Below are 26,936 nucleotides of genomic sequence, written 5' to 3'. Positions count from 1 at the left end.
GTATAACTGAGTTACTGTGCTATACAGCAGATTGGCACAACATTATATAGTAATCAACTATATTTCAATAAAATAAAATAAAAAGACTAACTTCCAACATGCCTCCTTCCAACCACTTTTTATCCCTCTAATCCATTTTCTGACTGCACTAGCACTGTATTTCTAAGACACAAACCATGCCATGCTATTCCTGCTCAAAACTTCCATGGCTTCCTGCCACATTCAGGATTAAAAACCCTAAAATCTTAATCCTGTCTCCTATGCCTTCCATCACCAGGTCCCTACCTTATTCCAGCATTATTTCATGTCACTCCACCCCTGCTGACTTTCAGTTTGTCACACAAGACTTCTTCAGGTTTCTCCAACAGCTTCTTCCAGTTTCAAGGCTTTCCCCCCACGCTATCCAATTTGCCTGGAACACTATTACCACTGTCACTTCTTTTAACTAATTATTCCCTACTCATCCTTCAGATCTCAGCCAATCAAATCAGTAGGCTTCTCGCCTCTGTGCTTTTTCATAGCACTTCTTCCAACTGTAATTAAACGAATAAAGCAATTACTTAGTCTGTCTCAAGTAAACTGCAGGGACCTATGTGTCTTGGTTATAGCTATATCCCCAGGGTCTGGCATTGTGGTGCCTAACCCATATAAGTAGTCCATAAATATTTTCTGAATGAAGAGCAATGGTTCAACTAGAATACTAAAATGAGTTTTGTGTGACCAGAGTTCAGAGGGATTTTCCAAAAACCTGCCTAAAATCTCAGTAGTCTCTGGTGGGACCATAAAATATTTAAGATAGGACCTTAGGTACAGTGACAAGCTTTGGTGCTGACTCTGCCTCCTTCAGGTAGCCTATGAACATTGACTGTAATGTCTGAGAGAAAAAGCCCGTCCCCAACTTTCCTGATTCTCCAAGCTGGGACGGGACTCCCAAACTTTAGAATGTAAGCCTTTATGGCTCTTCATATTATCTAGGCACTGACTACGGGCAGGGGGGAGTGCGGTATGCGGGAACTCAAGACCCTTGCCCAGAAGTGCCAAGAAACCACAGGACTCTTGCTGCCCTGATCTCAGTCCTTAAGGGACCAATCTTTGGCATTCTCACTAAGACCACTCCGGGGTGGCATGCAGTGCTAAGAGATGCCTCTAGGTGGCACTACTCCACTAATATACCTAATTTATGAAAGCAGAAATGGAATTTGCTGTATACTGGTTTCTCCAGAACCAAGAAAGCTAAGGGAGTTTGACTCACCAGCATCCCTAAAAGAAACTGCTTCTATACCAGGTCTGACCAGATAAATAAGACAAGCAAGTAGCACGGATGGATACTCCAATGGCTTTATTAACTCTTTTCTTGGGGATGGCAGGACTTTATAGCTGGAGAGAAGAAAAGGAAGTCAGGAAGCTGTGGTCTCAATATGGGTCATTGAAGGGGTACAGAGGGTGCCCTGCATCTCTCGGGACCCTCTTCCCATCCACCTGGAAAGAGAGACAGATGACTCCATTAGCAGGAGCTGACATTCCAAAGACACAGGGCATCTTTTCCCAAGAATCTTCCTGAACACCCTCACCTGTGTACAGCACTATAACAGATGGCAGTGACAGGGTACTAGCCTCAGAGAATGCCACAGTACCAACAGCATTCCAGCACCACACACATAGCCTGGTATGTGGCTGACCTTACCCCTAAGGGTTTGCAGTCTCAGCTGGGATAAGGAACTATTTATTTCCCACAGGTGTCAGCCCAACTTCAACCTCTCTAACAAGGTTGACAATGCCCCATTTATATCATTTACTGAGAAATTGTTATGTGTCAGGAACTGGGATCATTTTACACACAGGAAGCTGAAGCTTGGAGAAGTTACACAGGCTACATGCCTTTGCCCTGAGCCAGACTACTTCTGGGAGCTCAATAAAGAAAAAAGAGGCCATTGTGTCCAGGACAGCAATCCTACCAACAACAACATCCTGCCAAGCCACTGACCAGCAAGGCTGAGGCCAGACTTAGGCCAGAATCATGCCCCAAATCTCATATTCCCTGACTCTCAGGGGTGATAGGCACTCACCACAAGCATGGGCACAATGAATCGCAAGTTTTTATTCAGGGCATCCAGCTGCTTCATCTCCTCTGGGCTAAAGGTGAAGTCAAACACCTAGAGATGGGAGGTGGAGGTCAGGAAAGCCAGTTTTGTGAGTGGAAGTTGGGGTTCCAGAACACTGCCTTCTTAGCCAGAGTCAGGGCCAGACTGTGTCCTAATGGGCTAAAACAGGACAGACACATCACCAAGTACCTGGATGTTCTGAAGGATACGGGAAGGTGTGACACTCTTGGGGATGCAGCTCACTTTCCGCTGGACCTGCCACCTAAGTGGGGGATTGAGGAAGATGAGGAAGTGGAGTCAGTACTCATAAGCTTTTTTTTTTGGGGGGGGGGGGGGGGCGGTCCTCCATGCAGCCTTCTCTGAGCTCCTGGAGCCCCTGAGCCTCACTGGAATAGGGAACATGACTCAGAGAGGCCTCTCCCCAGATGACATGGCAGGATTCTCAGCCTCATCCAGGCATTTGGATAAGGAACTCCTCAACCCTTGCCTCCCAACCCAGGAGCCCTCTCCCTAAGCTGATTGCCCTTCCCCAAGATTGCTTGTACCTGAGCAAGATCTGGGCTGGAGAGCGGCCATGCTTCTCAGCCAGTGCCAGGACCACTGACTCCTCAAGCAGGACAGGTTCATCAGGATCACGCCAAGCACGATCAGAGGAGCCCAGAGGGCTATAAGCTGTTACCTCCAGGCCACGTGCTTGGCAGTGGGCAATCAGCTCGTTCTGAGCCAGGTATGGGTGGCATTCCACCTAAGCCAAGAAACAACCTATCACCATGGGGTGGCCACAGCCAGCTTGCTGGCCTCACCCAGACATGCACATACTGACCAATCCTGCATTGCTAATCCCCCCATTTCCCCTCAACCTGCTTTTCTCACTCTCTGGACAGTTTTCCATTGTCTATTTCATTTTCTTCCTGCACTTCAATGCCCTTCCTTAAGCAGAGGATTTCTGCACCAACACTCCTGACAACTTTCTAGCCATCTCCCTGAAGTAGACCCATCATCTGCTCACTCATACTCGTTTACACACACACACACACACCCCACCCCCAAACCAACTGATCTTCTTTGCTGTGTTCACCTGCAGGACAGCCGGGCGCACAGAGGCCACACTGAGCACATCATCAATCTGCCGACTGCTGAAGTTGGACAGGCCCAGTGCCCGCACCAGTCCCTTAGCCACCAGTGCTTCCAGAGCCTTCCAGGTCTCCTTGTAGTGGGTGGAGTCATACCGTACAGTCCCATCAGCATTCTTAGGGAAGGGGTTGTCTCCCCGCCTAAATGAAAGACAGCCCCCCAGGTGTGGACACAAATGCCAGGCTCCTGCCTACCTGCCTATCCAGCCACTCTACATCCCATAATCCAAACCTAGAAAGGGTAAAGGGCCAAGAATGAGAAACAAGCATGGTTTTTCACCTTTCCAGGTCATGACCCAAGTGTTAATTCTACATGGAAGCCCATCCCCACTCCTCTTCTTCCTAGACACAGATTATATCTCCTCTCCGCTGAGAAGTCTTCCTTAACTCCTTTCACCTCTGGGGAGCTGTGTGCCCGTGCAGCCTTCTTTGAGCACAGAGCACAGAGCTGATGGTCGGCTGCTCTCACACCCTCTGTGGGAGCTTACTCTACTGCAACCCCAGGGCCTAGCTCAGCAGAAGCTAGTACATTTTCCCAATGTACAAAGGCAGGAGGAGGGACCACCCACATACACCCTAGGACACATGCAGCATGAGGCTGCACTCCTTTTTCTGTAGCTAAACTGTAGCAGAAAAGGCTGAGTGTTTCTCTCCTGTTCTGCAGGGTGACATAAAAAGTTACCTTCATGACTCCCCCAACCCCCAATTCCCTGGGCGAAGACCCTGGCAAGGCTCACTCAAAGGCATAAGGCCAGTGCATCAGGTACAGGTCCAAATACTCCAGCTGGAGGTCAGCGAGTGTCTTCCGGAGGGCAGGCTCCACGTCCTCAGGGTGGTGCTTCGTGTTCCACAGCTTGGAAGTCACAAACAGCTCCTCCCGAGGCACCAACTGGTGCAGGGGGCAGGGTCCACAGTGAGAAGAGCCAAGGGCACCCAATCTCACCCACCCTCAACTCTGGGAGAGGAATTAGAAGGAGGCTGATGCCAGATCCCTCTAGCCAGGCCTCAGCCCCAGCCTGAGTTTTCTCACCCCACTCCTCTGTAGCCCCAGTCCTCACCTTGCCAGGTCCCACGTTCTCCTTCAGGGCTTCCCCAATCTCAGTCTCATTGCCGTAGATAGCAGCACAGTCAATGTGGCGGTAGCCTACACTCAGGGCATACTTAATAGCTGCTTTTACCTGACAGGTGAGAAAAGCATAAGTGTTAGCTCTGTTGGTCTAGACCAGAAACTGCCCTCCTGAGAGTCACTGATAGAGGGAAGAGGCAGGAATTTACCACTGTAGTCATCCATGCAGTGGAAGTGAGTAGATGGAAGATGGCTCTAGTCTCGGGGACCAGAAGTCTCTTCAGAGACCCCAAACCCTGTGTCCCCACCCCACTAACCTCCAAGGTTCCTTCCAAGCAATCTCAGCAGGGCCCAGCAAAAACTAACAATGTGTTCCCGCTACATGCTCAGAATATGGATGGATACATTGACAGAGGATAGAAGGCAGAAGTACAGTCACGGAGACAGGTCCCCAGCCATGAGGAGCTGGTTAGGGAAACATGATACACAGGTAAATAGTTCCCAGGGCAAGGCCACATGGAGAGAGACCCTTAGGAAGCCATGTAGACCAAGAGAGCTCAGGTGAGCAGAAGAGGTGAGGGGTGAGAAATTAAGGAAGGCAGAGAAGTGAGATGTAAGCTGGGCCCAGAATCCCCCACCAAAAGAGAAGAAAGCAGGCACCAAGGAGGAGGACAGGTCAGTCAAATTGTTAAAAACCAGACTAGAAACATGGCATCAGGAGCAGAACCAAGGGTGCCAGGCCCCTGCCTCTCAAGATTCCCATTTAGGTGTAGCTCTTACTATCCAGACATATGCCCCTCACACCTGACCCTACTCCTGGCTGCTCCATACCCTTTCCCATCCCCTCCATCCCTGCCTCCCATCTAGGCCCTGGCTCTGGCCACCACCCCCTGCCTTCGTCTAGCTCCTGGACTTGTCCCAGGCCATGTCAGTGCTGCCTACAGAACCAGGCTCCTGGGCAGCTGTAGGAAGGAAAGCAAACAGGCAGAGTTCATCCAACCACACCACAAATCCCAGCCTAAATTCCAGAGAAGAGGCCATTCTCCTTGCCAGAGTCCCTCCCAAACTTCTCTAAACTCTGACTCACATTCCAAGAACAAGGAACATGCCTTGAGGAGATGCTCCACCCAGGTGTGAGCTGAATCTCTACCTGTGTCAATCTAGGAAAGCAGGTCTCCGTTCCCAGGCTCCCTGGGCTGGAAGCGTCTACACCAGGGGTCCCTAAATTCCAGTTAGCAGGAGCCTTTTGTGTTTTTCCCCAGCCCTTAAGCTAAGAATGATTTTTATATTTTTAAATAATTATACATGTATACAATCAACTCCATTTTGCAAGTTGTCTGACAAAATCTAAATTATTAACCACCTCCTTCTTTAAGAAAAAATTTGCTGACCTTCAGTCTAAACAGTTGACTTAGTTATACTTTAAACCCTGATATCTGCTGTGTGCCTACCTCTGGCCTCAAGGAACCCAGTGTAGAACAGGAGACATGATCATTGCACAGGGTGATGAGTGGCATGTTAGAGGTCAGCATAGAGCTAGGAACAGAGGGGTCCCCCGTCTTCACAGCACGCAGTGCAGATCTAGTCACAGAAAGGGCTCCTTTCTATACTCTAAGCCCTGCTGGGCCCCTTAACCACTCCTTTGAATCAGCTGGGGGAGCCAAGTGCTCTCTGCTGGTCCCTTCTTCCCTTGTTTCTTCCCACTGCCCTGCAGGCTCATCCCCACCTCAAGTGAAGTATAGGGGTGGGGCTGCTAGAGAAAACATAGGCACCCACTCCCAAATAGTGCCTTTTCCCTAGCAGAGGAGCAAGAAGTCCCTTTCCTCTTCTCCCACCCCTCACCTGGCCAGGCTCGCTCTTCCAGGTGCCCAGTCCAATCAAGGGCATCTTCTGCCCAGTGTGCAGGAGGATACAGGAAGCCGCCATTGCCCCCTGAAACACAGATGGGAAGAGAATGGTGTGGGGGGGTCAGTGCTGTTCCTTGGGCCCACTGGTCAAGACTCCTGTAAAATATGGCAGGAAAGGGGCACAGAGGTGACAGGAGAACAAACACAGGGTCATGTGTATATGCCTGTGAGCAGAGGCAGCTGAAACAGGGTGTCCGGAACCAACCAAAGCCAGTAACTCCTAGACAAACACTAATGGGACCACTAGCCTGGCTGCCCTTCCTCCCACCAGGCTAAAGGTCTGGTTAAAGAGCTCTAAAACCTAAAAACAAAGGCAAGGTGCCTCCCCAGAAATACCCAGCCTTAACTACATGAGGTCTCAAACCAGTGCAAGACAAGCAAAGGCCTTTCTAAGACAAAGTGAGATCAGGTGACAGAACTGGCTCAGGAAAGGGTCCCTTTTCAAAAGATGAAATGAACATTCCCAGGAGGTTGTCAGAACTATAGAGACTCTGAGTCCCTCTCACAGAGGTCTGATTGGCCATGCTGCCAGGCCTGAGTGGGGTTTTACAAGGGAAGTGTACTATTTTTTAGGTGAAAAAACAAGCTCAGAGAGGTACAGTTATTTCCCCCAAATCAACAGCCAAGTGGCAGAGCCAACGATTCAGGGAGGAGCTGGTGGAAAAGGCAAGTAAACACAGACCTATAAAATACATGTGCTATGCCTCACAGTAGACACATGTATACTGTGCTACAGAAAAGTAAGTGGCTTCTGTAGGGCACGGACCAGGGAATAATGACACTGGCTTTTAAGAATGAGTTAAACTGTCCCAAGCGTCAAGGGGAAGAGTCTTTCTAGGAAGAGGAACTAGTCACAGGACTCAATGCAGCAGAAAGCAGTAAATTACAGATAAGTGAAAATTTCCAGCTGAATGAAGCAGGTGGGTGATTGGAATAACTCCGTTTCAAGAGCTATGAAAATCAGAGGTCTCCACACGGCCCAAGAATAATCATTCCGTCAGCAGATGATGAATGGTCTTGTGCTAGATTTAAGAGACACACATCTTGAAACAGAGCTCTTGCCCTCCTGGAGTTTATGGTCTGGTTGGGAGAGGACAGAGGATATCAAATGCATAAGACATGACCACAATCTGCACAAGTGATGCAAGAAAAGAGTAACCTGGCTAGGATGGCTTCTTGAAGGTGACATCTGAGCGAAGCCTTGATGAACAGGAGTTATCCAAGTGAAGGGAAAGGAGAAAGAGTGCTCACCCCAAAATCAATAAGGTACAATAGAAACAACCTTTTCCCTTGATCTTATCAGTACTGTAAATATCACTCTCTCTCTCCGGTTTGAGTTCATTGCTGGTCAATATATTTATTATCATAACCTTTGTCTCCAAGTTCTGAAAGGACATCAGGAATATTATGTTAGAGCAGGTAACTGGAAAACTTGTAAGTATAACCAACACACCAAAACTGTCTTTCCTAATACTTCTGACTCAGGAGTCTACCATAACCTTGTGGAGACCACCCTTTCTGCTAAAACAAAAACAAACAAAAACGTTCAATCTGGGCAGCAAATCGGGAACCACTGAGGGCAATACTCTTTGTTACCAAACTTCCCAGGGACACCAACCTGCCCAGGGATCAGGCAAACATGTCTGGACTTCACAGGAGGAACTAGCCTGCTAGCTGCTACCAGGGTCTGTGGCTGGTTTTCTGGGCTTGACCTTCAACCTATGACCTGTTGGCCTCTGCCAGATTTACCAGGACACAAGGGATGGCTCTGAAATTACACCTATGCTAAAAGCGTGAACAAAAACCTGGCCTCATGGGAAAAGGAAGATGAAACCCGATGCCAGCCTCTCCCTTTCTTTTACTTGTGAAACTGAAAACCAAAAAGGCTAAGGCTTGGGGGGCAGGGATCAGAGAGGTAGAAAGGGAAAACACAGACCTGCAAAGAACAAGAGCTCCAAAGGACAGAAGAGAAGGCAGAAGACAGATGTTTTTCTCTAGGACAGGAAGTCATCCTCTGCCAGCTCCTGACTTCCTCATCTTCTGCCTGGTGCAATGGCATTTCAGCCTAGCCCTGCATTAACAGGCTCTGAGCTTGTCAGCATCTACCTAGCTGGATCTCTGGCAGCATTCAGAAACCCTCCTGTTATCTTGGGAGAGGTTCTAGATGGAAAAGAGAGAAAAGCTGGGTGTGTGGGGAGAGAAGGTGAGGGCAGTATCAGGACTCAGGTTTTATTATTCCCAGGTCAGTTTCTAGGTTCCTTCTCTCTGGGCCTCAATCTTCCCTTCTCAGAGGAGGTCTCTATAGTTGCTGCTTGGATGCAGGAAACTGGAAAACACAGGAAGAGGAAGCAGTATTCACATGTGTGTTCCCTGGCTACGTGGGCCTTTCCTCTCTGACCCCCATAAATACTGGTGTCCTTCAGGGTTCTGTCCTCAATCCCTTCTCAATCCCTAGTCAAACTCAAGTCTTCAGTGATCACTGTAAGCACTAATTCTTCCCACACCAGTTCTATATATTCACCTCCCTCTGGTATCTGAGACTCAACATGTCCAAAATTATACTTATCAACTCCAGCAACAGAGCGCAGAGAAAACAGTTCAACTGTTGCACAGTTCAGGGGGTACTGCACAGACCTGGACTTGAATCTCAGCTCCCCCATTCTGAAGTGATATTATATCTAAAGCACTCTGCACAGTGCCTGACCATGCTCTTCTTTCTGTAAACTCTATCTCACCAGGGACTCAAAGCCCTGGATGACAAGTATGAAAGCAAACCTTAGACAACATGTTCACAGTACAATCCATGGGGGCTTAAAAAAGCTATCTAATGTATTTCAGTTTGTTTGAGGCATTTCTGAGTATTATCAAATTAGGTTTTTGACAGGTGATGGGGAGGGGAATATATCTTCTTCTGTACTATGAAGAAGTCAGCATGGAAAGCCACCTTAAATATGTAGCGGTGGCCAAGATTTGGTCTATCTGGCTGTGTTAAAAATCCTGTAAATACTTGTAAATATTTAAAAAGATACTGTTTGCTCTAAACTGTAATGTAAAACCTAAGGTTGCAATAACGCTTCTTGGACTTCCTGATGCATGTGAAAAGAATTTTGAACTATATACTTCACAAATCTTTATCCAGACCACCTCTCCCTGAACCAGGGATCTCTCTGGTGTAGCCCCTCTCCCCACAAAGCAGTCCCCAAATCTGACCATGTGACTCCCAGGCTCTCTTCCAGTAGATTTCTCCTACTCTCAGAATAAAGTCCAAACTCCTTAGTAATACCCTTTATAACCTGGCTCCCACCTCCCCCATCTCTCCACCTCTTCACTTCAGACTCCATGTTCCAGACTGTAGAACCAGCCACCATACTTGACTCCAGGCCTCTGTACACTTTCCTTCCCCAAGTCCCACCCTTGCCTGGCTAACTGCAGCTCACCCTTCAGCCAGCACTTTACATTTCTGGCTCCTCCCATACACTGAGAGCTGTGCACATCACGATATTTGTTTGTTCATTTTCCCTCACAAATCTTGGTACTCTTTGAAGTCAGGGCCGGTCATCTACCTAAACAAGTAGCTGCTAGAGTGCCTGTAGCGCCCAGCCACCCCCCAAACCTCCCCCAACCGGCCCCCCCCAACACACACACAGAGGCAAGCGGGGGAGATCTTAACAGCTGGAGGGGCATTTGATAAAGTCATTGCCTCCATCACCTTCTTCCTTTACTTCTTGGATAACCTGAAAAGAATCATTTCTGGAAAATAACAAAGCAGTTTACCATCTTCGGTTAAGAAAAAAAATCCCAGTGACTCCAGAAAGGATGATACTCAGATTGCTCTTGTATTACAGGTAAGAAACCTGAGACCTTGGGAAAAGTAACAGGACTGATAGAGCCATCAAGACTCTTCTAAGGGAGGTCCTGCAGCCCAGAGTCTGGACAGGCTGAAGGGAAGAGTTAAGGAATAATAACCGCATCCGGTGAAGATTCACATTCATGTCTCACTTTAACAGAGCACTGGAGCAACAGAAAAACACGCCCTGACTTTCCAAAACCAAAGACAGCTGCCTAAGTAAGCGAACCCACGCCCCTCCTGCCACTTCTAAGAAGCATCTCTGCAATTCCATAGAAAAGCCAGAGTTCCCCCGGAAAAAACCGTGTTGGTGGGTAAACAAAAGGAAGATGGCAACCAAAACTTACTGACAATTTGCACCGGGAGCTTTAAGAGCTTTATCTCACTTCACTCTTGCTACAGTTCTAATATAGGATCTGGTTTACCGCTGAGAAAACGGAGGCCCAGAGAAACTGAGAACATATCCAAGATCATTCAGCGAATAAGCAGCAGCTCAGATCTGAAACCAAGTCGGGCCGCCTCCAGAGCATTTGCTCTTCATTCTAACCCGTGGGCGGACGCATCTGTAGCGAAGGTTCGAGGCCACCTCCACTGCGACAAACATGGGGCAGCAGAGGAGAAACTCACCTCGGCACGAGCACAGGGCGTTAACAGAGTAGTGTGGCTTGTCAGCTCAGTCCTGTGCCCTGCTAGCGACCCAATGGGCCTCAGCTTCCGGGACTGGTGGGCAGCAGGAGAAACCGCCTGAGACAGCAGGCAGGGACTTGACTTAAGCCTGGCGGTGAGGAGGCAGCTCCTCCCGGAGGAGGGGCTGGGGCTGGGGCTAGGCATTCGCCTCTCGCGAAGTGGTTGACCCCGCCCCTGCCCCCAGAAAGAAGCTGGGGACTGGAAGCCTGTGCTGGGAGTCTGCACCACCCCTTCCGCAGAAAGCTGACGGCTGGGTTGGCGGGAGCTTGGACACACACCCCCACGCGGGTTTGGAGAACTCACCCGCGAGCGAAGCTCGCGCCGAGGGCCACGTAGGCGGCTCCGGGGACGGGGCCAGGCCGGGGCCTCCGCCTGGCCCACAGTGCACTGCGCGCGGCCGCTGCGCGAGGCCGCTCTGGGCGGTTTCAGTTCCCTCTGCGGCTGGAGGGAGGAGGGTCCTTCTGCCACGTGGCGGCTTCTTCTGCGTTCCGCTCTCCCTTAGGGATCATACGCCCCGTTTTGTTCTATTCTCTTCCTTAGAGTCGGTTTGGCCAGGGTCCGTGAATACACCTAAGTCGGTCCCGTTGTTTGGTCAGGCAAACTGAGGCCCAGAGAGCAGCCGGAACGCAAGGGTTGACTGTAACAGGGAAGACCTTGGGACTGCAGGCTTCAAGAGGTAAAAGTTTGTGATCCCTGTATCCGGACCGTGCACCTTGCAGCGCATTTGTTTTATGTATATTTAGGTTTTGTAAACATTAATTTATTGACTCTTCACAGCAACTCTGGGAGGGGAATGTTCTTTTTTATTTTATTTCTTGCAAGCCTTTTTTTTTGAAGTATCGCATAGTGGTAAACGGCATATTGCCTGCCATATCTGTAAATGTAGGATTTCACAATCATGAGCAATTGCAGCCATGTAGCCACTACAGAAGGTGAGCTGGTGAACCCTGAGAGAACTCAGGAAGGAAATAGAACACCTGCCATCTAGCAGCCACTCCCTAAAGTGAGCCCTGAGGAAACTCAAGATATGGAAACACAGGATACTGGCCCCTGATAGCTAAGGTGCATATTCAAAGGAATAGTTTCAGTGAGCCCAGACTCTCTCATTTTCCCGTACATTAAAAAACGCTACATTCCTTAACTTGGGATTTCTGGTTTTCTTTAATTAACAGTAATCTTTGGATATTCTGACTACCTGCCCTTTGTTGCAAAACTGCTGTATATCCTGGCTCACCCCTCGCCTCCTTGGAGCAGTTCTCTCAGGGTTACTTGAAATGCTGCCTTCTGGGGTTGAGGTCCTAAAAATTCCCACTGAATAAAGCATAACTCTCAGCGTTCAGGTTGTGAGTTTTGGGGTTTTTTTTTAACTTGACAATACATACAGAACAATGCACAAATCTTAAACGTACAACTCTGTGACTTTTTTTCCAGTATAACCACCATCCAGATGAATATACCAGCACACTTGAAGCCTCCTGTGAGGAAGGTATTCCATTTTACAGATTGTGCAGACTCAGCAAGGTTTACCTTGCTCAGGGTCACATAGCTATTAAATTACAGTTCTGAGATTTGAAATCACATTTGCCATTTGGGCTGAGAATTTATGTTTTCCTGGATGGAAGTGGGCGTAAAGCAGTTTTGTAGCTCTGCCTTTCTCTCCCCTCACCTCCTCCCCTGCCCATCTGTACTCCTCCATCTTTTTTTTTTTTTGTCTTTATTGAATTTGTTACAATATTGCTTCTATTTTATGTTTTGGTTTTTTGGCCACAGGCATGTGGGATCTTAGCTCCCTAACCAGGGATCCAACCCGCATCTCTTGCATTAGAAGGTGAAGTCTTAACCACTGGACCACCAGGGAAGTCCCTGTCCCCATCTTTTTCTTACACCCCAGATTACTCCCCACTGTCTCCCCAGTAGGAGTGGTGTCCTGATGGACTAAATGTCTGACATTTCACACCATCTCTCCTCATAAAGACACTCAACATTCCAGCTTATGTGATCAGAATTTAGGATCTCTCAAACTCATCTTAGCCCAGCAAAGACCATTGTATGCAGGTAGGGTGGGGGTTCCCAGAGAAAAAGAACTGTTACCAGAAAAACTGTGTTCACCTCTTGGTGGGTGTCAAGCCAAAAGACACAACCAAGCCAAAGATCAGGAGAAGGGAAAATTTATTATTGAAACCTAGGAGGACCCTGTGGGACTTGTGCATGCAAATCCTTTCTTTGTCCTCCTCCCATTTCTTGTTTTTAGGAAATAGGCTTCATTCAGCCTCCATGACTTTCCCTGAGTTCCAACGGGCAGGTTCAAGCTGTTGCTAATCAGAAAAGGGAAGGAATGCAGAAACAACAGAAACCACCGAGAAACATTAGGACAGCCTTAGGGCAGGGTCCTGTTCCTCCTCAAGGAATATACATAACAACATTTTTGAGATCTTCTACAGGAACTAAAGCCCCCACTAAGGGAGAGGATGGAAACCTCAGGCTGAGCACAAGATGCCTGGCACACTGCCCTGTTACCTCACCACCAACCAATCAGAAAAAAGCCGCACACCCTGTAGCCCTCACCCCAAATTTTGCCTATGAAAACTTATCCCCCAAAACCATCAGGGGAGTTTGGGGTATTTGAGCACAAGCCAACCATTCTCCTTGCTTGGTCCTGCAATAGACCTTCCTCTGCTTCAGAGTCTGATGTTTAGGTTTATTTGACCTCTGTGTATGGGGCAAATGAACTTTAGATCAGTAACATTATTGCAGCAAGTAAAGAGAATAGCAAGGATCTCTCACAAAGCAGTGTCTCCCCAACAGCAAAATTGGGAACGTTTAAGCTAAGGGCACATACATATTCATGAAAGGGGTTGGGTGTCTGAGAGAGTCCGAGCTTTAAAAGTTGATTGACATCACAAAAGTCAGAAAAGCCCAGTGTCAGCATCTCTTCCATTCTAACTGATCTGGTGATTGAGTGCTTCAGGTTTTGGGGGTTTTTTTTGAAACAGAATTGGGAGTCTTCTCTTTGCTGTTGTTACTCCTCTGGCCTGATAACAGTTTGTTCTTGCATACTTTTGTTCCTTTAAGATCGCTGATTACTGAGACCTGCTCAAGGACAAGCAATGTGGCCAGGCTTAGATCACAAAATGGCTTAGGCCACAAATGACCCTCCCACAATCCACATTCTTCTGCCCCCCCCCATCTAATGGACTCCCTCCTTTTTTTTTTTTTTTTTTTAGAGACTGACTTCTTAAAAGTGTACAGTCAGGTGGTGACTTTGCAACTGATGAACTGAGTCATTTTTGTAACCAAGACCCCTCCTTCCCCAGCTTAGTTGCTCCAGGGCGTGTCCCCTGCATTAGCAGGTGGATCCTTAACCACTGCACCACCAGGGAAGTCCCCCTCCTCCCTTTTAAAAAGACAAACCTCTCAGCCAGCCCTTAGGGTGCATTGCCATCGTGTGCATTGAGGCTCCTAAACAAAGGAACTTTTGGAAATAATGAGGATTCTAACGACTGGATCATAAGCCTTTATGCAAGTCATTTCTAGTTCTTTGTTTTGGAAACTATTGGTAAAAGCTAATAGACCATTAAAAATAATTTTGAGTGATACTTTTTGTGATTTTTGGCATATAACTTGGAAAGGGTTAAAACAGCTAAGTGATATTGCTTTAGACAGATTTCTATTTTCATCCACTTATATATGTGAACAAGTTATCTCAATGCTTGTATCTATAAAAATGAAAAATGAGAATGGAATTGATATTGAACTCTGTTCATTTTGAAAATAAGTAATATTCATCCACAGGTACAAGAATTAAATGAAGAAAAGAAAAAAAGAACAAAGCCCCAGTCCATCTCATTTTTATGTTTAATAAGTTTAAAAATTTGTAATTATGTTGTTTTGGTCAACTGTGTAATAATAATAGTTGTAATTTTAAAAACATGTTCACAGAACCTAAAGTTATATACATTAATTTGTATATTTTGACTGCAGAGAAGGATGATAAATTAAAATTTTTAATCATAAGAATATGCTATATTAAGACAATATTCTTGAGGTGAGAAGGGGGCATTCTTTAATGTTCTGATTTAACATCAGCTCCGTCCCTACATCTCCATAGTGTGCACTTCACATGTCCTACTCACCCTCTTGGAGCTGTAGTACTGCCCAATTAAAATCTGTTATCTGATATGGACACCAAGTGGGGAAAGTGGGGAGGATTGGGAGGGGTATGAATTGGAATGAATTGGGAGATTGGGATACCAAATTGTACACTCTAAATATATGCAGTTTACTGTAAAAAATTAAAAAAAAAAAAAGATTACTAAAATACAAAAAAAAAAATCTGTTATCTGAAGTGAAGATGGGGGATACCCTTCTCTGCACATTTCCCCAGCAACTGGTGTTCCCTTCAACGACAACAAGAAAAGCTTCTTCTGGATTTTCTTCCATTTTTTGTGCTCACCCAGTAGGGTTTATGGAAGAAAAGTCAGCAAAAATTCATAGGTCTTCACATGGAGAGAAACTATACTTAATGAGCTTTATCCACAACTGGACCTGATCTAGATGATAGGATTCTTGACTTCCAAGGAGAAGTGAGTGGACTGTGCACATAGGAAAAAATTCATTGTTGAGGCTAGCGGGAGGAATGTGGAGGATTGTATTTACTGGAAAAGGTCACAGCAGATTTGGATCAAGATGGCGGAGTAGGAGGATGTGCGCTCACTCCCTCTTGCAAGGGCACTGGAATTACAACTAACTGCTGAACAATCATCGACAGAAAGAAATGGGAACTCACCAAAAAAGACACCCCACATCCAGAGACAAACTCACCAAAAAAGACACCCCACATCCAGAGACAAAGGAGAAGCCACAATGAGATGGTAGGAGGGGCGCAATCGTGTTAAAATCAAATCCCATAAATGCTGGGTGGGTGAGTCACAAACTGGAGAACAGGTATACTGCAGAAGTCCACCCACTAAAGTGAGGGTTCTGAGCCCCACATCAGGCTTCCCAACCTAGGAGTCCAGCAATGGGAGGAGGAATCCCTAGAGAATCAGACTTTGAAAGCCAGCAGGATTGGATTGCAGGACCTCCACAGGACTGGTGGAAACAGAGACTCCACTCTTGGAGGGCACACAAAAAAGTGTGCTCACCAGGACGCAGGGGGAAGGAGTAGTGAGTGACCCCATAGGAGACTGAACCAGACCTACCTGCTGGTGTTGGAGGATTGCCTGCAGAGGTGGGGTCAGCTGTGACTCACCGAGGAGACAGGGGGCACTGGCGGCAGGGGTTCTGGGAAGTGCTCATTGGCGTGAGTCCTCCCAGAGTCTGCCATTAGCCCCACCAAAGAGCCTGTAAGCTCCAGTGCTAGGTAGCCTCAGGCCAAACAACCAACAAGGTGGGAACACAGCCCCACCCATTAGCAGACAAGCAGATAAAAGTTTTACTGAGCACTGCCCACCAAATCAGATTAAAGTCTTACTGAGCTCCGCCCACCCAGCCCTACCCACCATCAGTCCCTCCCATCAGGAAGCACACTGGCGGCTCCTAGATAGCTTCCTCCACAAGAGGGCAGACAGCAGTATCAAGCAGTATCAGCAGTATTTCATCTTGTGGAACTGAAAACCACAGCCACAGAAAGATAGAGAAAATGAAAAAGCAGAGGACTTTGTACCAGATGAAGGGACAGGATAAAACTCCAGAAAAACAACTAAATGAAGAGGAGATAGGTACCTTTCCAGAAAAAGAATTCAGAATAATGATGGTGAAGATGATCCAGGACTTTGAAAAAAGACTGGATGCAAAGATCAAAAAGTTTACCAAAGACCTAGAAGAATTAAAGAGCAAACAAACAGAGATATGCAATACAATAAGTGAAATGAAAAATACACCGGAAGGAACCAATAGCAGATTAACTGAGGCAGAAGGGTGAAAAAGTGAGCTGGAAGACAGAATGGTGATAATCACTGATGCAGAGAAGAATAAAGAAAAAAGAATGAAAAGAACTGAAGACTTCCTAAGAGACCTCTGGGACAATGTTAAACGCACAAACATTCTCATTATAGGGGTCCCAGAAGGAGAAGAGAGAGAGAAGCACCCGAGAAAATATTAGAAGAGATTCTAGTTGAAAACTTCCCTAACTTGGGAAAGGAAATAGCTACCCAAGTCCAGGAAGCACAGAGAGTCCCAGGCAGGATAAACCCAAGCAGAAACACGCCAAGACATATAGTAGTCAAATTGACAAAAATTAAAGACAGAGAAAAGTTATTAAAAGCAACCAGGGAAAAATGGCAAATAATATTACAAGGGAACTCCCATAAGGGTAACAGCTGATTTCTCAGCAGAAACTCTGCAAGCCAGAAGGGAGTGGCATGATATATTTCAAGTGATGAAAGGGAAGAACCTACAACCAAGAATACTCTACCCAGCAAGGATCTCATTCCGATTCGACGGAGAACTCGAAAGCTTTACAGACAAGCAACAGCTAAGAGAATTCAGCACCACCAAACCAGCCCTACAACAAATGCTAAAGGAACTTCTCTAAGCAGGAAACATAAGAGAAGAAAGGGAGCTACAGAAACAAAACCAAAACAATTAAGAAAATGGTAATAGGAACATATATATCGATAATTACCTTGAATGTAAATGGACTAAATGCACCAACCAAAAGACACAGACTGGCTGAATGGATACAAAAACAAGACCCATATATATGCTGTCTACAAGAGACCCACTTCAGACCTAGGGACACATACAGACTGAAAGTGAGGGGATGGAAAAAGATATTCCATGCAAATGAAAATCAAAAGAAAGCTGGAGTAGCAATACTCATATCAGATAAAATAGACTTTAAAATACAAAATGTTACAAGAGACAAGAAAGGACACTACATAAAGATCAAGGGATAAATCCAAGAAGAAGAGATAACAATTATAAATATATATGCACCCAATATAGGAGCACCTCAATACATAAGGCAAATGCTAACAACTGTGAAAGAGGAAATGCAAGGCAGAAATAGAGACACAGATGTAGAGAACAAACATATGGACACCAAGTGGGGAAATCAGGGAGGGTTGGGGGGGAATGAATTGGAAGATTGGGATACCAAATTGTACACTCTAAATATATGCTGTTTATCGTCTAACTGTATCTTAATAAAAGTTCCTAAAAAAAAAATGGTCACAGCAATATTTCTGACTCTTCTGACAGAATTTTGATACTCCCCTTTGAGAGATAACGTCTATCTCTCCTCTCCTTGAAACTGGGAAGGACTTGTGACTGTTCAATGAAGATAGTGTGATTAAAGTGTGTGATTTCAGGCTATTCTAGTAAACGCAATGCAGTTTCCACTTGGCATCCATTTCTCTCGTGGGACATCTACCTTTGGAATCCAGTCATCATGCTAGGAAGTATCCCAAACTAGCCAACACGGATACCTCATATGGCAAAGTCCATGTGCAGAGTACCTAAGATTCTAGCTTATAGCCATTATCAACCAGTAGACCTGTGAGGGAACAAGAACTCATATGATTCCAGCACCTAGCTTTCATGTCATCTAGCTGAAACTCCAGATAGCATGGATGAAAAAAAAAGTATCACTGCTGTGCCTTTTCTAAATTCATGACTCAGAACTTTTGAGCATGATGAATGCTCATTTCACATGGCTTAGTTATGGGATAATTTGTGACTCAGCTAAAGTAATAGGGATAAACTCCTTTAGAGGCTTAATGCAGAAACAGTATATGGAAAGTTGTGTTTTTTTTTTCAGCTTTATTGAAATATAATTGGCATACAACATTGTGAATAATAAGTTTATTTGTTATACTGATATACAGTGGACCCTTGAACAACATGGTTTATATGTGGATTTTCTTCGATAAATGCATACTATAGTATTACACAACCCAAGACTGACTGAATCCGTAGATGCAGACTCACAGATGGGGGGCGAGGGTGGGGGGCAACTGTAAAGCTATAAATGTATTTTTGACTGCATGGGGGTCAGTGCCTTAACCCCTGTGTTGTTCAAGGATGAACCATATTTCAAAGTGATTACCATCACAGCATTAGCTAACACCTCCATCCTGTTACATAATTACCATTTCTTTGTGGTGAGAATATTTAATATCTATTCTTTTAGCAGCTCTCAAGTGTATAATACACTATTATTTGCTATAGTCACCATGCTGTACATTAGATCCCTAGGGTTTGTTTCTCTTACAACTAGATATTTGTACCCTTTGACCAATGTCTTCTCATTTCCCCCACACCCTAGCCCCTGGTAACCACTCCTTTACCCTCTCTTTCTCTGAGCTTGGCTTTTTAAGATTCCACATGTAAGTAATATCATACTGTATTTTGTCTTTCTCTGCAGACAGGGTTATTTCACTTAACCTAATGCCCTCAATGTCCATCCATGTTGCAAATTACAGGATTTTCTTCTTCATGGCTGGGTGATAATAAAGTGTACATGTGTGTTTGTGTATCTTTATCCATTCATTCACTGATGACGTGTTTTTCCATGTCTTGGCTATTGTGAATGGTGCTGCAATGAACATGAAGATGCAGATATCTCTGCAAATGAATTGATAGCAATGTATAAAACTGCTCACATTTATGTATTGTGTTTAATTTAGTACAAGTAAATAGTACCTTCAGTCACTTGAGAATTTCATCATAAAAATAGTTTGTCTTGGATTTCCCTGGTGGCGCAGTGGTTAAGAATCCACCTGCCAATGCAGCAGACATGGATTCGATCCCTGGCCCGGGAAGATCCCACATTGCCACAGAGCAGCTAAGCCTGTGCACCACAGCCACTCAATCTGCACTCTAGAGCCCGAGAGCCACAACTACTGAGCCCGCGTGCCATAGCTACTGAAGCCTGTGCCCCTAGAGACCATGCTCTGCAACAAGAGAAGCCACTGCAATGAGAAGTCTGTGCACCACAATGCAGAGTAGCCCCTGCTCACCACAACTAGAGAAAGCCCTCGCACAGCAACAGAGACCCAACGCAGCCAATAAATAAATACATAAATTTATTTTTAAAAAAGTTTGTCTTAAGATATTTTTTTAAAGATTTTTTTGATGTGGACGTTTTTTTGATGTGGACCTTTTTTGATGTGGTGGGAATGTAAATTAGTACAGCCACTATGGAAAACAGTATGGAGGTTCCTTAAAAAACTGAAAATAGAACTACCATATGACCCAGCAATACCACTACTGGACATATACCCTGAGAAAACCATAATCCAAAAAGAAACATGGGGACTTCCTAGGTGGCGCAGTGGTTAAGAACCCACCTGCCAATGCAGGGGACATGGGTTCAAGCCCTGCTCCAGGAAGATCCCACATGCCATGGAGCAACTAAACCGGTGCACCACAACTATTGAGCCTGTGCTCTAGAGCCCGTGAGTCACAACTATTGAGCCCATGTGCCTAAAGCCCACATTTCGCAACAAGAGAAGCCACCGCAATGAGGAGTAGCCCCCACTCGCCCCAACTAGAGAAAACCCATGTTGCAGCAACGAAGACCCAAAGCAGCCAATAAACAAATTAAATAAACAAATAAATAAATTTAAAAAAAGAAACGTGTACCGCAATGTTCATTGCAGCACAATTTACAATAGCCAGGACATGGAAGAAACCTAAATGCCCATCAACAGATGAATGGATAAAGAAGATGTGGCACATATATACAATGGAATATCACTCAGCCATAAAAAGGAATGAAATTGGATTATTTGTAGAGGGGTGGATGGATCTAGAGTCTGTCATATAGAGCAAATTAAGCCAAAAAGAGGAAAACAAATACCGTATGTTAACTCATATATATAGAATCTAAAAAAATGGTACTGATGAAACCACTGACAGGGCAAGAATAAAGATGCAGATGTAGAGAAAGGACTTGAGGACGTGGGGCGGGGCGGGGGAGCGAAGGCAAAGCCGGGACGAAGTGAGAGAGTAGCATTGACATATATACACTACCAAATGTAAAATAGCTAGTGGGACGCTGCTGCATAGCACAGGGAGATCAACATGATTGGTGATGACTTAGGGGGTGGGACGGGGTGGGGAGGAGTTGTGGGACGGAGGGGATATGGGGATATATATAAATACATCTGATTCACTTTGTTGTACAGCAGAAGCTGGCATAGCAGTGTAAAGCAATTATACTCCAATAAATAGCTTTAAAAAAAAAAGAAGATTTTTTGATGTGGACCTTTTTTTTTTCACCCTGTGTTGGGTCTTTGTTGCTATGCGTGGGCTTTCTCTAATTGTGGCAAGTGGGGCTACTTGTCATTGTGATGCACGGGCTTCTCATTGCAGTAGCTTCTCTTGTTGCAGAGCACGGTCTCTAAGTGCACAGGCTTCAGTAGTTGTGTCACGTGGGCCCTAGAGCAGGTAGGCTTCAGTAGTTGTGGCATGTGGGCTCCGTGGTTGTGGTGCATGGGCTTAGTTGTTGCGCAGCATGTGGGATCTTCCTGGACCAGGGATCGAACCTGTGTTCCCTGCATTGACAGGAGGATTCTTAACCACTGGGGATGTGGACCGTTTTTTTTTTTTTTGGCACACGGGCTTAGTTGCTCCGCGGTATGTGGGATCTTCCTGCGCCACCTAGGAAGCCCATGTGGACCGTTTTTAAAGTCTATTGAATTTGCTACAATATTGCTTCTGTTTTATGTTTTGTTTTTTTGGCTGTAAGGCATGTGGGTTCTTAGCTCCCTGACCAGGGATCGAACCCACACCCTGGAAGGCAAAGTCTTAACTGCTGGACCTCCAGGGAGGTCCCTTAAAATACTTATAACCCATCTCTAGCATTTCAGAGTTTTAAACATTTCTTTTTCGTTAATTATTTAATTCAACATAAATTTAAAAATCAGTCTATGGGACTGTACCTGTAATTGTAAACATGATAATATTACTAAAATTTGATTGTTGCATCAAAAGTGATGATAATATTGGGACTTCCCTGGTGGTCCAGTGGGTAAGACTCCGTGCTCCCAATGTAGGTCGGGGAACTAGATCCCACATGCATGCCCCAACTAAGAGTCTGCATGCTGCAACTAAGAAGCCTGCATGCCGCAACTATGAGCCTGTACTCCACAGCAAAGGATCCAGCATGCCACAACTAAGACCTAGCACAGCAAAAATAATAATAATAGTAATATAGGTAAGATTTAACAATGTTATCATATTTGAGACATCCTTAGGTAATTTATATTATCAATTAAAATGGCTATTCTGTTTCAAAAAAAAAAGACAATATTCTCGGGAAGTAAAATGGAAAACAAATTCAAGGAGAAAAAATGAACAGTTTAAACTTAGCAACTGTTAAGAAAAGTTTATTTGTTTAACTGGTTAATGGTAGGAATCAAATTGTTCTGGTATTTAGAACTAATTGAATATATTTAAAGGAGGTTATTTTAAAATATCAACATAACAACATTGTAAATCGATTATACTTCAATAAAAAGTCAATATATACTTATGATGAAAAGTTTGTGATGGGTTCATAGTTTTGAAAAACAGAGAGAAGTAGAGCAAAAAGTTTGAGGACCATTAATCCAGAGAGCCAGAATATTCTCTACTAGATGGAATTGGATATCTCAAACCTCAGAGAAAACATCAGATTTTGAGAAAGACTGAGGCACTCCTGTTAATTCTCAACATTGCCTTACTTTTACTGGCTATCTAGGTATGCCCAGGCCTATGCTCCAAGAAGGACAATATTTAAGAATTGGGAGGAAGAGAAAAGCCCAAAAAGGGAGGCAGAGAAGAACAACAGCCTGAGAAGTAGAAGGAGACGAAGTGAATGAAGTGTCTCAGAATCCAAGGGAAAGGAGTGGTTTAGGTAGGAGGGACAATGGGAATTTATTGCTTTTGCTGCCTAGTGTCCATTCCTCCCTCTTATGGAGAATTTCTTCCTCCTAATTGGATCCAATTTAACAGTCTTTAATTCAGGTACCTGCCCTCCCCTAGCCAACAGGTGGGTGAATGACCCAAGATATGCCAATTGGATGCTTCCTTCCTTGAGGTTGAATTATGAATACAGTCACCAAAAGACTAAAATCACCTGGAATTAATGCATTTCATCATGACATGCATTTCACAAGCACTGTGCCAAGGCTGTCAAGCAGTGTCTGCTAACTGAACTCCCTGAAGTTACCTGGTTCCTGCCAGTTCTGTACCCTGCCTTCCCTTTGGTCCTGCAGTGTTCTCCGATAGTCTTCCAAAAAACTCTCTTTTTCTTTGGTTAGCCAGAACCAGTTTTTGTTGCTTGCAACCAGAAAACCCTAACAGACACAAAGGAGTAAAAATAGTATCAGATGAAAAAGAGAAGATGAAGGAAATTACAGGTAACTCTGAAAAAGTGATGGAAAGAAGAAATGTCAAATTAGGATTGTATACTAAACTGTGAATATGTTTTTTCACATCTCTTTGAGATGATTCAGGTATTGCATAGAATATAAGAGGAACAGAGACAGGAGGGAAGGGGGCAAGGCACAATCTTTAAGATAATGACATAGCCATTGAGGATGTGACAAAACTGATTAGAACCTATTAGGCCCAAGATGGCGGAAGATTCGACTTCCCATAGACCTTGAGCCTCATTATAGGCTTATCATAATACATTAGCATATCCTAAACAACACACCCACAGGCACTATGACAGTTCCGAGGCTGACCATAAAAGGCCGAAAAGTGGGCAGTGGCCCAATTCTTGGAAATTTCCGCCTCTACCCCTGAAACAGTTGGAATAATTCTCCCACTCGTTAGCCTATGAAATTACCCAGCCCATAAAAACGAACCACCCCATATTTCAGGGCTACTCTCACCTTCTGAGATGCCCCACATTCTGTCTATGGAGTATGTTTCTCCCAGGGTCTGTCCTAAGACACCAGCTCACACTCTCATCATGGAGCAGAGACACATTTTAGAAATATTCAGGTGTAGAATTCGCAGCACTCAGTGATCCTCTAGACGTGGGAGGTTAAAAAACAAAAACAAAAACACTGGAATAACTCCTAGGTTTCCAGGTTGAGTACATGTGAGGATGGTGAATGGTTTCCTAAACACACCATGTTTTCTCTCACCTTGGGTCTTTGCATATGCTGTTCCTACCTAGGACATGCTTTTCTTCAAATATCTCCTACTCCCAAAACATCTTTACTGAGAAGCCTTCCCTGACTGGCCTTTGGGCTGTGTTAGCTGTTCCTCTTCTGATTCCCAAAGCCTTCTGTACTGACCCATAGACAAATTAAGACACTATGTTACCCTTGGGACTATCCTGGTGACGCAGTGGTTAAGAATCCGTCTGCCAATGCAGGGAACACGGTTTGATCCCCGGTCTGGGAAGATCCTGTATGCCGCAGAGCAGCTAAGCCCATGCACCACAACTACTGAGCTTGTGCTCTAGAGCCCAGAAGCCACAACTAATGAGCCTGTGTGTCACAACTACTGAAGTCTGCATGCCGAGAGCCCGTGTTCCGCAACAAGAGAAGCCACCGCAATGAGAAGCCATGCACTGCAAGGAAGAGTAGCCCCCTCATGCCAAAACTAAGGAAAGCCCTGGCACAATAACAAAGACCCAATGCAGTCAATAAAAATAAGTAAATAAATAAATAAATAAATAAATAAATAAATTTATTAAAAAGAAAAAAAAGTCTATGTTGCCCTTACTAGAAAATCTACTTTAAGCTGGCTCCAACAATAAAGGAAATGTATGGACTCCCATAGACAGTCTTCAACGTTGGTTTGATTCAGCAGCTTGACAATGTCATTAGGATCCCAGTTTCTTTCCATGTCTTCTCTCTGCTTTCCAGTCTCAACATCTTCATCCTGAAGTTGACGTCCTCATGGTGGCAAATGACCACAATGAAGAGTAGCTCCCACTTGCCGCAACTAGAGAAAGCCCATGTGCAGCATTGAAGACCCAAAGCAGCCATAAATAAATAAATAAATAAATAAATAAATAAATAAATAAATTTATTAAAAAAAAAAAAAAGAATGCAATGACATTCAGTTTCCAAAAAGGGCTAAATAGAAATTCTGGAAGTGGAATACTATACAACAGTGAAAAGGAATTAACTACTCCTACACTCAATAAATTTCCCAAACTTAATGTTGAGTAAAATAAAGCAGACATGAAAGAGTATATATACTGTATAATTCCATTTTCATAAAGTATAAAACCAGTAAAAACTAATCTATGTTGTTAGAAGTCAGGACAGTGATTACCTTTGGAGATGTAGTGACTGAAAATGGGCAAGAGGGGAAGCATGTGGGGTGATAGTAATGACCTATTTCTTCACTTAATTTATAAGGATATGTTAAATTTGTGAAAATTTTTGAAGTTATACACTTAATATGTATACTTTTCCATATGTTATACTCCAATTAAAAAGTTAGAAAATCTTTTCCAATTAAAAAGAAAAAGAAAAACCTATAGATATAAGGAAAGAGATTGGACAGAAGCACACTAAAATAATTGCAATAGTTGTATTTGACTAGTGGATGGGTAGGTTATTTTGTTTTTCTTCTGTATTTATCAAGTTTTTGAAACACAGCTCTTGTACTGAATCCAGTTGAGTACCTCTCCAGACACACCTGAACCCACCTGCTTCCACCTGCTTCCAGCCTCTCCACTCAGTGGACATAGTCACTACAATGGACCCATCTCTTGATGCAGTAGTCTGCCTGAGCTTCCCCAAGTGTGTGGGCCAGACTTCTGTACTTTCTCTATTGCACCTGCTGTAGCAGGAGTTGCAGCAGCTGTATGACACTCAGGTCCGACCCACAGAGCATCTGGCCACTTAACACCACTTCCAGAGTAAGCTGAAACGCTTGCTATGGTAATTGGGGTCAAAGCCAAGACTGCACTGAGGAGCCAGGAAACAACCTGGAAGTACAGGGGAGTTAATGTCTCATACGGTATAAGGAAATTGACCAATGCAATGTAGAAGGAACAAGCCATCAGATAGTTTTCTCTTCCTTTCCCCAATAAACAGTTCCTAGACACCATACAGTTATTTTATATGGTCTCTCAGTCCTATATAACTGAGCAATTAGCTGTATCTTCTTATAAAGCTGTGGCTAGCTCTGCAGCACCCCACCTTTTGTTTCCTTTCCCTTCCTATTTTTCCCTCATTCTTGTCCTGAATATTGTTTATCGAACCACACAATAAAGGCTTAGCATGCAGATATTGCCCTGAGCTTTGGTTTTCTAGGGAAACAGACGAGGATAAAACTGTATTACCTTTATAACGAGTGGAGAGAGGGAGGGAGAAAAAAGAATGATTAAAAAGAGGTACCAGAAGTGAGTAATGGTAGGGAAACTAAAACAAATAAGAACAACTACCATTTTATTGAGCATCTACTATCTGCCATACTCTTTTTTTTAAAATAAATTTATTTATTTAATTTATTGGCTGTGTGGGTCTTCGTTGCTGCACACGGGCTTTCTCTAGTTGCTGAGAGCAGGGGTTACTCTTCGTTGTGGTGTGTGAGCTCCTCATTGTAGTGGCTTCTCTTGTTGTGGAGCATGGGCTCTAAGCGTGTGGGCTTCAATAGTTGCAGCACACAGCCTCAATTGTTGTGGCTCACAGGCTCTAGAGCACAGGCTCAATAGTTGTGGCACATGGGCTTAGTTGCTCCATGGCATGTGGAATCTTCCCAGAGCAGGGCTCAAACCTGTGTCCCCTGCATTGGCAGGCAGATTCTTAACCACTGCACCACCTAGGAAGTCCTGCCATACTTTTTATATTCATGCCCTTTAATCTCCACAGCAGAAGCTTTTGGATTCGGCTAACGTAAAGGTCATTAGTGACTTTATGGAGGGCCGACTCAGTGGAATGGTTAATCCTGAGCCAGATGGCCTGGATTTAGGAGCGAAAAGGAGATGAAGATGTGGAGAATCAGAGGGCAGACTTCTCAAGAATACAGTAAAGGGAAGGAAAGTGATGGGTTAGTGGCTTGAGAGACAAGCAGATAGAGGGACAGTTCTTCACTACGTGGGGAATTTGAACATGAACATGTGCTAAGGGGAAGGGGCTGGGGAAAAAACAGAGCTATGAAAAGGGAGAGAATAACTGAGGGAATCACGCTTTTAGCTAACATTTGCTGAGCATTTACTAAGCACTAGTAACATAGTCTGTTCAGGCTGCTTCAGATACCATAGACTGGATGTTTTATAAACAGCAC

General features: G+C 44.7%; 1 protein-coding gene and 1 long non-coding RNA gene across 4 annotated transcripts; one reads left to right on the top strand and one right to left on the bottom strand.

Annotated features, from left to right (window-relative positions):
• Nucleotides 1-1,322: 1,322 nt before the first annotated feature.
• On the bottom strand, nt 1,323-11,103 carry AKR1A1 (aldo-keto reductase family 1 member A1). Of its 3 annotated transcripts, none has more exons than XM_057709313.1 (9): nt 11,046-11,103; nt 6,144-6,233; nt 4,294-4,413; nt 3,973-4,124; nt 3,181-3,376; nt 2,648-2,847; nt 2,292-2,364; nt 2,067-2,153; nt 1,323-1,479 (listed from the first exon to the last, which is right to left on the bottom strand). In XM_057709313.1, the coding sequence occupies exons 2-9, from the start codon at nt 6,225-6,227 to the stop codon at nt 1,414-1,416; spliced, it is 978 nt and encodes a 325-aa protein (XP_057565296.1). In that variant the 5' UTR covers nt 6,228-6,233; nt 11,046-11,103; the 3' UTR covers nt 1,323-1,413. The 3 variants fall into 3 exon arrangements, with proteins under 3 accessions (XP_057565296.1, XP_057565278.1, XP_057565287.1); XM_057709295.1 differs by lacking the exon at nt 11,046-11,103 and adding an exon at nt 10,683-10,933; XM_057709304.1 differs by lacking the exon at nt 11,046-11,103 and adding an exon at nt 8,145-8,164.
• Nucleotides 10,886-14,727, top strand: LOC130836776 (uncharacterized). Its single transcript, XR_009049221.1, has 3 exons — nt 10,886-11,418; nt 12,174-12,228; nt 14,535-14,727. It is a non-coding gene; the product is annotated as an uncharacterized LOC130836776 (long non-coding RNA).
• Nucleotides 14,728-26,936: the final 12,209 nt, after the last annotated feature.

Source organism: Hippopotamus amphibius, chromosome 1 (assembly GCF_030028045.1).
Source record: "Hippopotamus amphibius kiboko isolate mHipAmp2 chromosome 1, mHipAmp2.hap2, whole genome shotgun sequence".
NCBI lineage: Eukaryota > Metazoa > Chordata > Mammalia > Artiodactyla > Hippopotamidae > Hippopotamus > Hippopotamus amphibius.
This window is presented reverse-complemented; position numbering and strand designations above follow the sequence as displayed.